Source organism: Bombina bombina, chromosome 2 (genome assembly GCF_027579735.1).
Source record: "Bombina bombina isolate aBomBom1 chromosome 2, aBomBom1.pri, whole genome shotgun sequence".
NCBI lineage: Eukaryota > Metazoa > Chordata > Amphibia > Anura > Bombinatoridae > Bombina > Bombina bombina.
Window position 1 is genome coordinate 618,801,939 of NC_069500.1, and position 13,487 is coordinate 618,815,425.

The 13,487-nt window shown below is 42.5% G+C and overlaps 1 protein-coding gene across 1 annotated transcript in view; it reads left to right on the forward strand.

Annotated features, from left to right (window-relative positions):
- The window catches only part of JAK2 (Janus kinase 2), a 737,012-nt gene that overhangs the window by 591,154 nt on the left and 132,371 nt on the right, over positions 1–13,487 (forward strand). Inside the window, exons 12-13 of the mRNA XM_053702553.1 lie at positions 8,925–9,059; positions 11,130–11,217. Coding sequence (XP_053558528.1) covers positions 8,925–9,059; positions 11,130–11,217 — 223 coding nt within the window. The remainder of the gene's footprint in view (positions 1–8,924; positions 9,060–11,129; positions 11,218–13,487) is intronic.

Consider the following 13,487-nt stretch of genomic DNA (forward strand, 5'->3'; position numbering starts at 1 on the left):
GTGAGATTACCGATCAATATTTTGGAACTCCGTGCAATTTTCAGAGCTCTTCAGTTTTGGCCTCTTCTGAAGAGAGAATCGTTCATTTGTTTTCAGACAGACAATGTCACAACTGTGGCATACATCAATCATCAAGGAGGGACTCACAGTCCTCTGGCTATGAAAGAAGTATCTCGAATTTTGGTTTGGGCGGAATCCAGCTCCTGTCTAATCTCTGCGGTTCATATCCCAGGTGTAGACAATTGGGAAGCGGATTATCTCAGTCGCCAAACGTTGCATCCGGGCGAATGGTCTCTTCACCCAGAGGTATTTCTTCAGATTGTTCAAATGTGGGAACTTCCAGAAATAGATCTGATGGCGTCCCATCTAAACAAGAAACTTCCCAGGTATCTGTCCAGATCCCGGGATCCTCAGGCGGAGGCAGTGGATGCATTATCACTTCCTTGGAAGTATCATCCTGCCTATATCTTTCCGCCTCTAGTTCTTCTCCCAAGAGTAATCTCCAAGATTCTGAAGGAATGCTCGTTTGTTCTGCTGGTAGCTCCGGCATGGCCTCACAGGTTTTGGTATGCGGATCTTGTCCGGATGGCCTCTTGCCGACCGTGGACTCTTCCGTTAAGACCAGACCTTCTGTCACAAGGTCCTTTTTTCCATCAGGATCTGAAATCCTTAAATTTAAAGGTATGGAGATTGAACGCTTGATTCTTGGTCAAAGAGGTTTCTCTGACTCTGTGATTAATACTATGTTACAGGCTCGTAAATCTGTATCTCGAGAGATATATTATAGAGTCTGGAAGACTTATATTTCTTGGTGTCTTTCTCATCATTTTTCCTGGCATTCTTTTAGAATACCGAGAATTTTACAGTTTCTTCAGGATGGTTTAGATAAGGGTTTGTCCGCAAGTTCTTTGAAAGGACAAATCTCTGCTCTTTCTGTTCTTTTTCACAGAAAGATTGCTATTCTTCCTGATATTCATTGTTTTGTACAAGCTTTGGTTCGTATAAAACCTGTCATTAAGTCAATCTCTCCTCCTTGGAGTTTGAATTTGGTTCTGGGAGCTCTTCAAGCTCCTCCGTTTGAACCTATGCATTCATTGGACATTAAATTACTTTCTTGGAAAGTTTTGTTCCTTTTGGCCATCTCTTCTGCCAGAAGAGTTTCTGAATTATCTGCTCTTTCTTGTGAGTCTCCTTTTCTGATTTTTCATCAGGATAAGGCGGTGTTGCGAACTTCTTTTGAATTTTTACCTAAAGTTGTGAATTCCAACAACATTAGTAGAGAAATTGTAGTTCCTTCATTATGTCCTAATCCTAAGAATTCTAAGGAGAAATCATTGCATTCTTTGGATGTTGTTAGAGCTTTGAAATATTATGTTGAAGCTACGAAATCTTTTCGTAAGACTTCTAGTCTATTTGTTATCTTTTCCGGTTCTAGAAAAGGCCAGAAAGCTTCTGCCATTTCTTTGGCATCTTGGTTGAAATCTTTAATTCATCTTGCCTATGTTGAGTCGGGTAAAACTCCGCCTTAGAGAATTACAGCTCATTCTACTAGGTCAGTTTCTACTTCCTGGGCGTTTAGGAATGAAGCTTCGGTTGACCAGATCTGCAAAGCAGCAACTTGGTCCTCTTTGCATACTTTTACTAAATTCTACCATTTTGATGTATTTTCTTCTTCTGAAGCAGTTTTTGGTAGAAAAGTACTTCAGGCAGCGGTTTCAGTTTGAATCTTCTGCTTATGTTTTTTTGTTAAACTTTATTTTGGGTGTGGATTATTTTCAGCAGGAATTGGCTGTCTTTATTTTATCCCTCCCTCTCTAGTGACTCTTGTGTGGAAAGATCCACATCTTGGGTAGTCATTATCCCATACGTCACTAGCTCATGGACTCTTGCTAATTACATGAAAGAAAACATAATTTATGTAAGAACTTACCTGATAAATTCATTTCTTTCATATTAGCAAGAGTCCATGAGGCCCACCCTTTTTATGGTGGTTATGATTTTTTTGTATAAAGCACAATTATTCCAATTCCTTATTTTATATGCTTTCGCACTTTTTTATCACCCCACTTCTTGGCTATTCGTTAAACTGAATTGTGGGTGTGGTGAGGGGTGTATTTATAGGCATTTTGAGGTTTGGGAAACTTTGCCCCTCCTGGTAGGAATGTATATCCCATACGTCACTAGCTCATGGACTCTTGCTAATATGAAAGAAATGAATTTATCAGGTAAGTTCTTACATAAATTATGTTTTTATCTTTATAGAATCTAGGGTAATACCCTCGGAAGGGGGTTATTGAACAGGGGGGATTTTTTTATACATAATATTGTTTATTGTGTTTTTTACTGCATTTGTGTGAGATGAGGCTCTGTCAGTGTGGAACACAGTTCATTAGAGAGAGATTGAGGCAGGATTTTTTGGCGCGTCTCTCGAGTGCCGAAACGGCCTCTTTCTCGACCTGCGTTCGGAGGAGACGAAAGCTGTTTCTTGTAGTCCAGGTCATAGGTGGTGGTGAGTGCCCCGGCCATTGGGATATAAAGGTGCCATTTATATTTTTGATCAAGTCCGTAATAAAGGCACAAGCTATGGAGGACTCTGATATGTTAGAGGATACTCCCTCTTTATCTAAACCCATTAACTGTGTATATTGTGAGGAGGTTCCAGTCGAACCGCCTACGCAACTCTGTTCCACATGCTTTGACAATATTGCGATTTCCAAAAAGAATAAAGTAGTATGACTGAGGGTTTTGCGCCCCGCGAGGTGCGTTCCCTGCGATCATCTCCGATTACACAAGCAGTTCCCCAGGGCCCTACTAATCCTTCTGCGGGAGGGGCCCTTTGGCCTCCAGACTTTGCCTATCAATTACAGACGGCGGTTTCTGCGGCCGTTAATGCGATGCTTCGCCCTACTAAGTAAGCGCAAGCGGAAGATACGGCACTGCTATCCATCTTAGGGGTCTTCGACTTCGCTGGATGTCTCTGACGGACTATCCGCTGAGGACAACTCCGACTTATCAGAGGATGTCGCTTCTGGGTCGGAATCGGCTACTTCTAGGCCTCCGTCCGTGGAGGAGCCAGATTTTAAATTATTTTTTTTTTTTTTTTTTTTTTTTTTTTAATTTAATATTTTTATTGAGGAAATGTGCATTACAATTCCAAAACTTTCATACATGTAAATAAAGAAAAATACAATGTAATACTGAGCAAACATTTTTGCAGACATTGAACGATATTCCTCATTTTTGACCCCATTAACAGTATTTAGGACCTCTCTTGGGCCCTTAGTTTTAATATAAGACGTATTTAGGGGTATTATAAATGTAGCTCTAGTAATAGCATAGAAGTGCAATTTTTAACAATAAAAAAAAATAGAGGAAAACAGCATCCAGCAAAAGATTGTTGATGTCATCTAAATAAGTTGACACTGAGATGCAGATACCAGAACCAAGCATGTCAAACATATATAGCTCCTCTAAACAATCTAACAGCAAGGAAACTATTGCATTTTACTTTCTAGAGTAATATGGGTAGTAGATCCCTATAAGGAACTAAGCATTAGGTGCAGAATGGGCTCCCCCTGACAATAATAGTGACCATTGCAGGGCAGGCTAGAGTTAATGTCAAACTAAAAAGCAGGGAGCTGGGAGGATAAAGCATATAGGGGCACTCGCAATTAAAACAATATGAGCGGTGAGACCCTCTGCATTGCCATCTAGTGTTAAAAGTGTGATACTGCACAGGATCTCTATCTAAACCACTAAAATTCAACTACACAGCTGACGTTGTGTCTATTGTGCTTACCTCTGTTGTGCCTACCTCTGAGCTATGAGAAGTATGAACAGTGCTTTTGATATACAACCCCAATCTGGGGGATAAACTAGCAGAATCATGAGCCCACTCAGGATAACAGTGACCATCCCACACATGATTAGAAACTATTGAACGGTGCCTGTATATATACCAATGGGATTGCCTGAAATAAACATTGCAATTAACAGGACATCTATGGGTATGCGTTATGGACAAGGCGTGCAAGCAAATAAGGGGTGAAAAAATAATAAATAATAAGGCTGCTCACAACGGACCTACTGTAGTGCAAAGCGCACATGAGCAGAAATTAATGCATTGTGCTTACAAGCAGTCTGTAAAACTGCTTTAAATAATATATATCTATAATAATGTTCATAGCACAAATAAGCTTAAACTAAGGATTGCTCACTCGTATACAGCCAGAACTTCCCAAAAGAGCACTCAAACATACTGGTTAATTTTATACAAATTGAAAGGGGTAGCGTGAAACAGAAAATACGAACAACTAGTAGCATTCCTCTTAGGCATTGGATCTTAAACTCAGCAGTGAACTTAAAGCTTCAGACCTCACAGCCTTCATAAACAGTTCCATCCGTGAAATGTTGAAAATGGATATCAGCTTGTACAATAAAAGTTGTCGCAAATAGAAGTTCTATTTAATTAAGCAGGTAGTCATGGAAGTTACAACAAACTGTTCTGTAATGTTCTTAAGGGCACCTGCAATTTCAGAACTTGGGCAGTTATTGATTTAACCTACACCCTTACTGTATGCCTGGGAGTTGTTCATGACATGCCTCCCGGTGTCGGCTTTGATGAGTAGTCCGGGCTGTGAAGCGGAGCCGCAGACTTTTGGGGTTTCAGGCAACCCATATCCGGCAGCATAGCCCATCCTGAAGCCGGTTAGCTCCCTTATGGAAACAAAGATGTGGTGCCTAACACCTCTCACCTCAATGCTAAGATCAGCGGGGCTGCTGGGACTCGCCGGCGCAGAATGAGGACTGGTGTATTTCCTCCTGAGTCCTAACGGAATCTTAAGCTTTTCTGCCGCTGGGAGGTGAATGATATCCTGCGGGGTGGCAGTGCCTCTGATCAAGACCTCCTTGACTGCTGAGACTTCAGTGGTTAGACCTTCACTGGTTCGGTCTGTTAAGGCTGCTGTGATAGGGGGTGCATCGTGGTAGGGGATCGCTTCTGTCACACTCCTAGCGGTTACTGTAGTGGGGAAGTAAAATGCCTCCGTAGCACCTATACCCGCCGGGTCTGAGACTGGGCAGTCCGCTTTTGGTGGAGGTCCCTGCAGTAGGCGGTTTAGAGGCCATCTAACTATTTGCGTCTCAGGAACACTTGTGTGTGTCTCTGGAACAAGTCCGGCGCATGAGGCTACATGGGTGTCCGCCTGCAGAGATCCACAGAGGCTCTTCTCAACTTGGGTAAGATGGGATATCAGCAAAGTCTCCAGCTCTTGAAGAATCCACTCAGCCATGTTTGATGTGTCTAGTCGTTAGTGGTTATCAGTGCCGGAGCACAGAGCTTAGTTTAGTGTTTGAACAAACAAAAAAAATAATAAACTGTCCAGTTATATATAAACTGGTTTGGTAACCCAGGGACCTGGGGGGGGTATTAGTGCGGAAGCCCCTACAGCACTGACAGTCAGACAAAAGAGGCCTCTCGACCTCGTGGCTAGTCGCAGTGGAGTAAGCTGAGGAGCATAGGCAGGTCCGAGAAATGTTATAGATTCCTGGTTCTATCTCCAACAATAAGGGATTGTTTATCTTAAGTTCCTCAGCAAGAAAAGTATAAATAAGAGTTGAAACAAGTCCTTAAATATAGCTTAAATGTAGTTTAGATGCAGGAGCTCCCAACAAACACGTCCTGCCGCAACAGCTATAGGCTCCGCCCCCCCCAGATTTTAAATTTAAGATGAAGCATTTGCGCTTTCTGCTGAAAGAGTTGCTTGCTAGGAGGTTTCCGGGACCGAAAGGAGGAACCTTTGATCCCTGAACTGGACAGAGTTTATGAGGACAGGGTAGTGCCCCAGGCCTTCCCGGTTCCAGTCAAGATGGCTAACATTATTAAGAATAATTGGGAGAAAGTTGGTTCGCCCCTTTCCCCCTCTTCTTCTTTCAAAAAGCGTTGCCCCGTTTCAGATGCGCAGCTTGAACTGTGGGGAACTGTCCCTAAGGTGGATGGTGCTATCTCCACGCTCGCTAAGAGAATGACTATTGTGTTAGAGGATAGCTCCTCTTTCAAGGAACCCATGGATAAAAAGATGTCCATGTTGCAGAAGATGTTCCAACTCACAGGGTTCGTTTTTCAACCGGCGGCGGCGGTTGCTGCCTTGGCTGGTGCGGCTATCTACTGGTGTGACGCTCTATCAGCAACGGTTGAGGTGGAGACTCCTCTCAATGAGATTCTAGAATGAATCAAGGCCTTAAGAGTGGAGAAATTCATTAATTTGTGATGCTAACATGCAGATTATTTGCCTGAATGCTAAGACATCGGGTTTTTTTGTTTTAGCTCGCAGGGCTCTGTGGCTAAAGTCGTGGTCTGCTGACATGACTTCTAAGTCTCGTTTGCTTTCCCTCCCATTCAAGGGGAAGGTTTTGTTTGGCCTGGGCCTGGATTCTATCATATCTACGGTCACGGTGGGAAAGGGTGCCTTCTTGCCTCAGGATAAGAAGGTTAAACCTAAAGGGGTCTATTTTTCGTCCCTTTCATGCGGACAAGTCTCAGCGCCAGCAGCCTGCCGCAAAGTCAGAGCAATCCAAGGGATCTTCGAAGCCAGCTAACTCTTGGAACAAGTCCAAGCAGAACAAGAAGCCTGCCGAGTCAAAGTCAGCATGAAGGGGCGGCCCCCCAGTCCGTCCTCGGATCATGAAGGGGGGCAGATTATCTCTTTTTGTGGAGGCCTGGAGAAAAGACGTTATAGACCCTTGGGTTCTGGAGGTCGTTTCCCAGGGTTACAGGATAGGTTTCAAGTCTTATCCACCCAGAGGCAGATTCCCCCTGTCAAACATATCTTCAAGACCAGAAAAGAGAGACGCCTTCCTGGGGTGTGTGAGGGATCTCTCATCTCTCGGGGTAATCATCCCAGTCCCTCCGGCAGAAAGAGGTCTGGGGTATTATTCAAACCTTTTCGTGCTCCCAAAGGAGGAGGGCATGCTTCGTCCAATTCTGGACCTAAAGGCCCTAAACAAGTTTTTGTTGGTTCCATCATTCAAGATGGAGATGAGCAGCTCTTCTGACATCCTCCAGGGCATCTGTGGCCAAGTGTATGGAGGTGATCGGGCTCATGGTATCCAGCATAGAGTTCCATCTCAGACCTCTTCAACTGTGCATGTTGAGATAATGGAATGGTGATCATTCAGATCTGTCCCAACAGGTATCTCTAAACAGACCAGTGAGGGATTCCCTATCTTGGTGAACCCGACCGGGGCAGTTGTCTCAAGGGACATCCTTTTTAAGACCATCCTGGGAGATTGTGACCACGGATGCAAGTCTATCAGTATAGGGAGCTGTTTGGGGTGCCAGAAAGGTACAGGGCAGATGGACTCGAAAGAGTCCAGTCTACCTATAAATATTTTGGAACTTCGAGCAATATTCAATGCTCTGAGGGCTTGGCCCCTACTGGGGTCATCCCGATTCATCAGATTCCAGTCGGACAACATTACCTTGGTTGCTTACATAAACTGTCAGGGGGGACGAGAAGCTCCCTAACCATGAGGGAAGTATATCGGATTCTGGAATGGGCAGAGACTCACAATTGTTCGCTCTCAGCAATCCACATTCCGGGTGTGGACAAGCGGATTTTTTGAGCAGACGTTTCATCCAGGGGAATGGTCTCTCCATCCCGAGATGTTCGCCGAGATCTGCTTCAGATGGGGGACACCGGAGATAGATCTCATGGCGTCCAGACTCAATTGCAAGCTACCCAGATAAGTGTCGCGATCCAGGGATCCCCAGGCGGAACTGATAGATGCCTTGGAGGTACCCTGGGACTTCAACCTAATTTACATATTTCCTCCATTGCCTCTTCTATCTCGGGTAGTGGCCCGCATCAAGCAGGAGCAAGCTTCGGCTATTATGATTGCTCCGTCGTCACTGCGGATGATGTGGTTTGCAGATCTGGTGGCAATGTCGTCATCTCCGCCGTGGAAGTTACCTTGTCACAGGGATCTGCTGTTTCAAGGTCCCTTTCTACATCCAAATATCGATTCTCTGAGGCTGACTGCGTGGAGATTGATTGACTAGTCTTAGCCAAGAGAGGATTTTCAGAAAAAGTGATTGACACTCTCGTTCAGGCCAGGAAGACGATCACTCAACGCATCTACCGCAAGGTGTGGAGGACCTACTTGTCCTGGTGTGAGGAACGAGGATATCCCTGGCAATCAGCCATTCACATATGCATACACACTTATTATTGCACATGCTCTGTAGTAGCTGGTGACTCAAAAAGTTTAAATATAAAAAGACTGTGCACATTTTGTTAATGGAAGTAAATTGGAAAGTTGTTCAAAATTGCATGCTCTATCTGAATAATGAAAGTTTGATTTTGATTGAGTGTCCCTTTAAGCCTTTGGCTTGGGTGTCTTTGCCTCCTCCTGGTGGCCAGGTTCTTATTTCCCACAAGTAATGAATGAAGCCGTGGACTGTCCTCCCACAGATGGAAATTAAATTATCAGGTAATCATAATTTATGTTTTTCCTAGTTTTCCTCCTGTACCTCCTCTTCAGCGTTTTTTTTCCTTTTTTAATATTTATTAGTATTTATAGTAATTTTTTCCCCATCTTTCTCTTTCCATTTCTCATCTACAGTTTTACTAAATGTTATCCTCTCACGGGGTTATTCTCCTTATGCCTTTGTTCTTTTCTGTAATTAACTCAACTTTTGCTTATGCCCTTTTTCTTAAATATTTTCCTTTACAATCCACTCTTGGGTTTTTTCCTTCTCTTTACATTTCTGTGGAAATATTTATGACACATATAGGTTAAGCCTTGAACAAAGATGTGGTTTACATTGTAATGACAGCTTTGAAATATATAACATTATTGAATAAAGTGTTAATTTTTTTCTTTTTCATGCCGGATCCTTTTTTTTTTTTTTTTTCTTCAATTAGGAAGAGAGTCTTGGGCAGGGTACTTTTACTAAGATATACAAAGGTAAACGAATAGAAGTGGATGATTATAACAAGGAGCACAGAACAGATGTACTTCTCAAGGTCTTGGATGTATCTCATAGGAACTTTTCTGAGGTTTGTATATTCTAATTACAAGATAAATAATATAAACCATCTTAAACTGTAAATCAACCCCATATTTAAATGGATTTTTTTTAGAATGTAATAGGTAGAAAAAGTAAACCCCTTAACTTGTTAACTGGGGAAGAAATCCTCACTGAACCAGGCAAGTTAACTCATTGAGAAACAGAAGCAGCTACAATATGTAGATTTATGTTTACTGGTTTCTAGAAAAATGCTGATCCTACCAGTATACAAAATGCATTTAAGAAATTACCCAGTATATGGTATACTGTCCCATTAAGCATAAACTATGGGGTTTCTTTTTAGTTACAGTGAAATAGGCATTAAGTATATATACAACAATATGGTATCTATATAATTCGTTGGTGATTTCAAAAACTTCTGTCCAGTATTGTTCATAGCACTTGTCATGGATACCAGACAGCTAAGGCAACCCCCCCACCTACAACCTCACCCCTGTTGTTTCTCAGTGGTTTGGGGCTCCTCAGAGCAACCACAATCCCTGGAAGCTTTGGTTTGCTTGTCTTGTGAAAAGCTGGTGTATGACCAGGAAAACCCTCCTAGGCTGGCGGGGCCCCTGGAACTCCCGGTCGGCTGCCTCACCACGGATACCCGCCTAACCCCTCTCAGGCTGTCCGGGCTCCTGGAACTCCCAGTCGGCCACAGGACAGCAGGACACCCGCTAACTTTACCCTTGGTCTCTCCAGCAACCATGTGCCCCGGAGCTCCGCTCTTTTGGGGATTAGTAGCCCCTAGGGAGGACAAGAGGTGGGGGAATTACCGGAGGGGAGCTGCTTTGGGAACCGGGGGTTTTGGACACCCCTACCCCCATAACTTCAATGGGCTGTATCTCCGGTCTCCAATAACGAATCACGCTGCTTTTTGGACTGCGGCATCTGTAGACCGAGAGCTTTCAAATGACACCCTGGAAGTGCCGCCGCTCCTCCGGAATCACCCCAAAACCGTCACCACTGTGTCCTGGGATTCTGTGGGACTATGGTTGCTATGGAAGCGCCGGTCAGTCTGGAGGGGCGGGAATGGCAAGAAAACTCTGGCATTATCTCCCTGTTTTATCAAGATGGGTGGGTGTGTGTGTATAAAAAAGTGTGTTTGTCCCAATAAAGGCAGTTCTTATTTCACCTGAATGCTAGTCTGTCTAGTCATTTAGGTGGGCTCCTGCTAGAATCACTTTCCTGGGCTACATAGCAGTTGTTCCAGGCAAAGGAAAGACCCTCTGGCAAAGCTACCCAGTCAGGGTAGCTGGAGTCTGCCACAGAGTGGGACACTGAGTACTGGTGCTGTCGGGCATCAAGGGTGGCTACCAGCTGTGGTCACTTGCCAGCTACATAGCTGCAGTTGGCAGGGAGGAAGCAGGACCCGTTTGGCGGAGCTACCCTGTCGGGGTAGCCGGGGTATCCATCACAGCACTAATTACAATGCCCATAAAAGCATATAAAGTTTATCACACCTATTAAGAATATTGATCCTAAAAGATTTTATGTGCAATAATTAGGGGGTTGGTGGGTATTGGGAATTGAAAGAGCAAAAAGCATTGGGCCTTGGTTCCTAATTTCCTCTTTCAATAAAAGTGCTTACCTTCTCCTATTCTTATATACCGCTTGTCTATTTTCTTTTATCCTACATATTTTGTCTTCCTTATTATTGTCATTCCTGCAGTTTTAAGTGACTGTATGATATCTGTGTCACCATTCTTTAGACAGCTATAAGTATCCTCTATATATCATTAAATTACAGTATATAATTAAACAATTATTTTCTTGTGAATTTGGAAATAAAGCAACTACCAAAAAGAAATATTATAATGATGATAATATATCTATATGTTTTTAAATTTAATTTTGGTTGTTTTTCACCTAATTAAAATGTATTACCCAAAACTCACTCTGTAAGCATATTTACTGTAGTTACTTAGATGCCCTAGCCTAGGCATCCTTTTCAGTATTTTGGAAACAATGCAAATTTGTGGAAACTAAAGTCACACGTTAATAGGACAAGGCATGCATAGATTGCAATAAAATTGTACCTTTTCTTCCTTTGCAGTCATTCTTTGAGGCAGCAAGTATGATGAGCCAGCTCTCATACAGGCATTTAATTTTAAACTATGGTGTCTGTGTAGGTCGAGAAGAGAGTAAGTATCATGTATTGGTTTCTTCTTCAACAGTTAAGATTAAGCTTGTGCATTTGGATCCTTTGTTAGGATCCAAATGGGGAAGTAAGCTCTATGCGGCTCTTTTTGGAGGTGGATTGATTCTTGTGCAAGATCACCAAATTAAGATATGTGCAGATCCAGAACTTAAAGAGACAGTCTAGTCAAAATTAAACTTTCATTATTCAGATAGGACTTGCAATTTTAATCAACTTTCCAATGTACTTTAATCATCAAATTTGCTTTGTTCTCTTGGTATTCTTATTTGAAACAAAACCTAGGTAGCTCATATGCTAATTTCTAAGCTCTTGAGGGCTGCCTCTTATCAAATGTTTTTTAAATTCCTTTTCACAACAAGAGACTGATAAGTTCATGTGGGTCATATAGATAACACTGTGTTAATGCACAGGAAGTTATTTAAGAGTTAGCACAAGACAATACTAAATACAAGTCAATAGATAATAAACAATAACAGTCATGTGATCAGGGGGCTGGAAGAAGGTTCTTAGATACAAGGTAATCACAGAGGTAAAAAGTATATTAATATAACTGTGTTGGTTATGCAAAACTGGGGAATGGTTAATAATGGTATTATCTATCTTTTAAAACAATAAAAATCATATTGCAGACTGTTCCTTTAATGTGGTGCTCTTAAGCCAGTATCAGTCCGGCTCCGAAAAGAGCCGCATTGCACTTCCGCATTCGGATACTAACAAAGGATTCAAAAGCACAAGCCCTGTTAAGATGCTTAGATGTCAAAATTAATGTATGAAAAAATATCCTTGGAAAGTGAAATGATAAAATTATTAGATTTCTGTCTTAAAATAATGTAGCAAACAGGGAAATGCAAAGCTTGTAAGTAGCTCATAAAGACAACACATAAGCATCAACTCGGATAAATAAGTAGGTAGTCAAAAGCAAGCAGCTACCACAGCCACAAATTACAAGAACAAACCATAGAGATACAATGTTAGGAAGTAGCCATGAAAATAGAGATTTAGTCAGGAGCAAGTAGGCATATAAGGCCAGAGAGTTACCGGGAGAGTAAAGAATAGCCTGGAGCAAACAACAAGTAAGGAATATGCAGGGAGGTATAGAACTAATAAGGAACATTAGTTGTGGAATTACTGAGTATTTGCATACAGCAATTGAACTGTAAATAAGTAGCAGCCTTGGGGATACAGAGAAATGACCAGAAGACACCATCTGATAAGTAGAAAGCAAGTAAGCAGTGACCAGAAGACAATGTCTGATAGGTAGAAAGCAAGCAAGCAAGCAGTGACCAGAAGACACAGTCTGATAGGTAGAAAGCAAGTAAGCAGTGACCAGAAGACACAGTCTGATAGGTAGAAAGCAAGTAAGCATTGACCAGTAGACACCTTCTGATAGGTAGAAAGCAAGTAAGCAGTGACCAGAAGACAATGTCTGATAGGTAGAAAGCAAGTAAGCAGTGACCAGAAGACACAGTCTGATAGGTAGAAAGCAAGTAAGCAGTGACCAGAAGGCACAGTCTGATAGGTAGAAAGCAAGTAAGCAGTGACCAGAAGACACCGTCTGATTGGTAGAAAGCAAGTAAGCAGTGACCAGAAGACACAGTCTTATAGGTAGAAAGCAAGTAAGCAGTGACCAGAAGACACCGTCTGATTGGTAGAAAGCAAGTAAGCAGTGACCAGAAGACACTGTCTGATAGGTAGAAAGCAAGTAAGCAGTGACCAGAAGACACAGTCTGATAGGTAGAAAGCAAGTAAGCAGTGACCAGAAGACACCGTCTGATAGGTAAGAAAGCAAGTAAGCAGTGACCAGAAGACACAGTCTGATAGGTAGAAAGCAAGTAAGCAGTGACCAGAAGACACTGTCTGATAGGTAGAAAGCAAGTAAGCAGTGACCAGAAGACACAGTCTGATAGGTAGAAAGCAAGTAAGCAGTGACCAGAAGACACCGTCTGATAGGTAAGAAAGCAAGTAAGCAGTGACCAGAAGACACAGTCTGATAGGTAGAAAGCAAGTAAGCAGTGACCAGAAGACACCTTCTGATAGGTAGAAAGCAAGTAAGCAGTGACCAGAAGTCACCTTCTGATAGGTAGAAAGCAAGTAAACAGTGACCAGAAGACACCGTCTGATAGGTAGAAAGCAAGTAAGCACTGACTAGAAGACACTTTCTGATAGGTAGAAAGCAAGTAAGCAGTGACCAGAAGTCATCTTCTGATAGGTAGAAAGCAAGTAAGCAGTGACCAGAAGTCACCTTCTGATAGG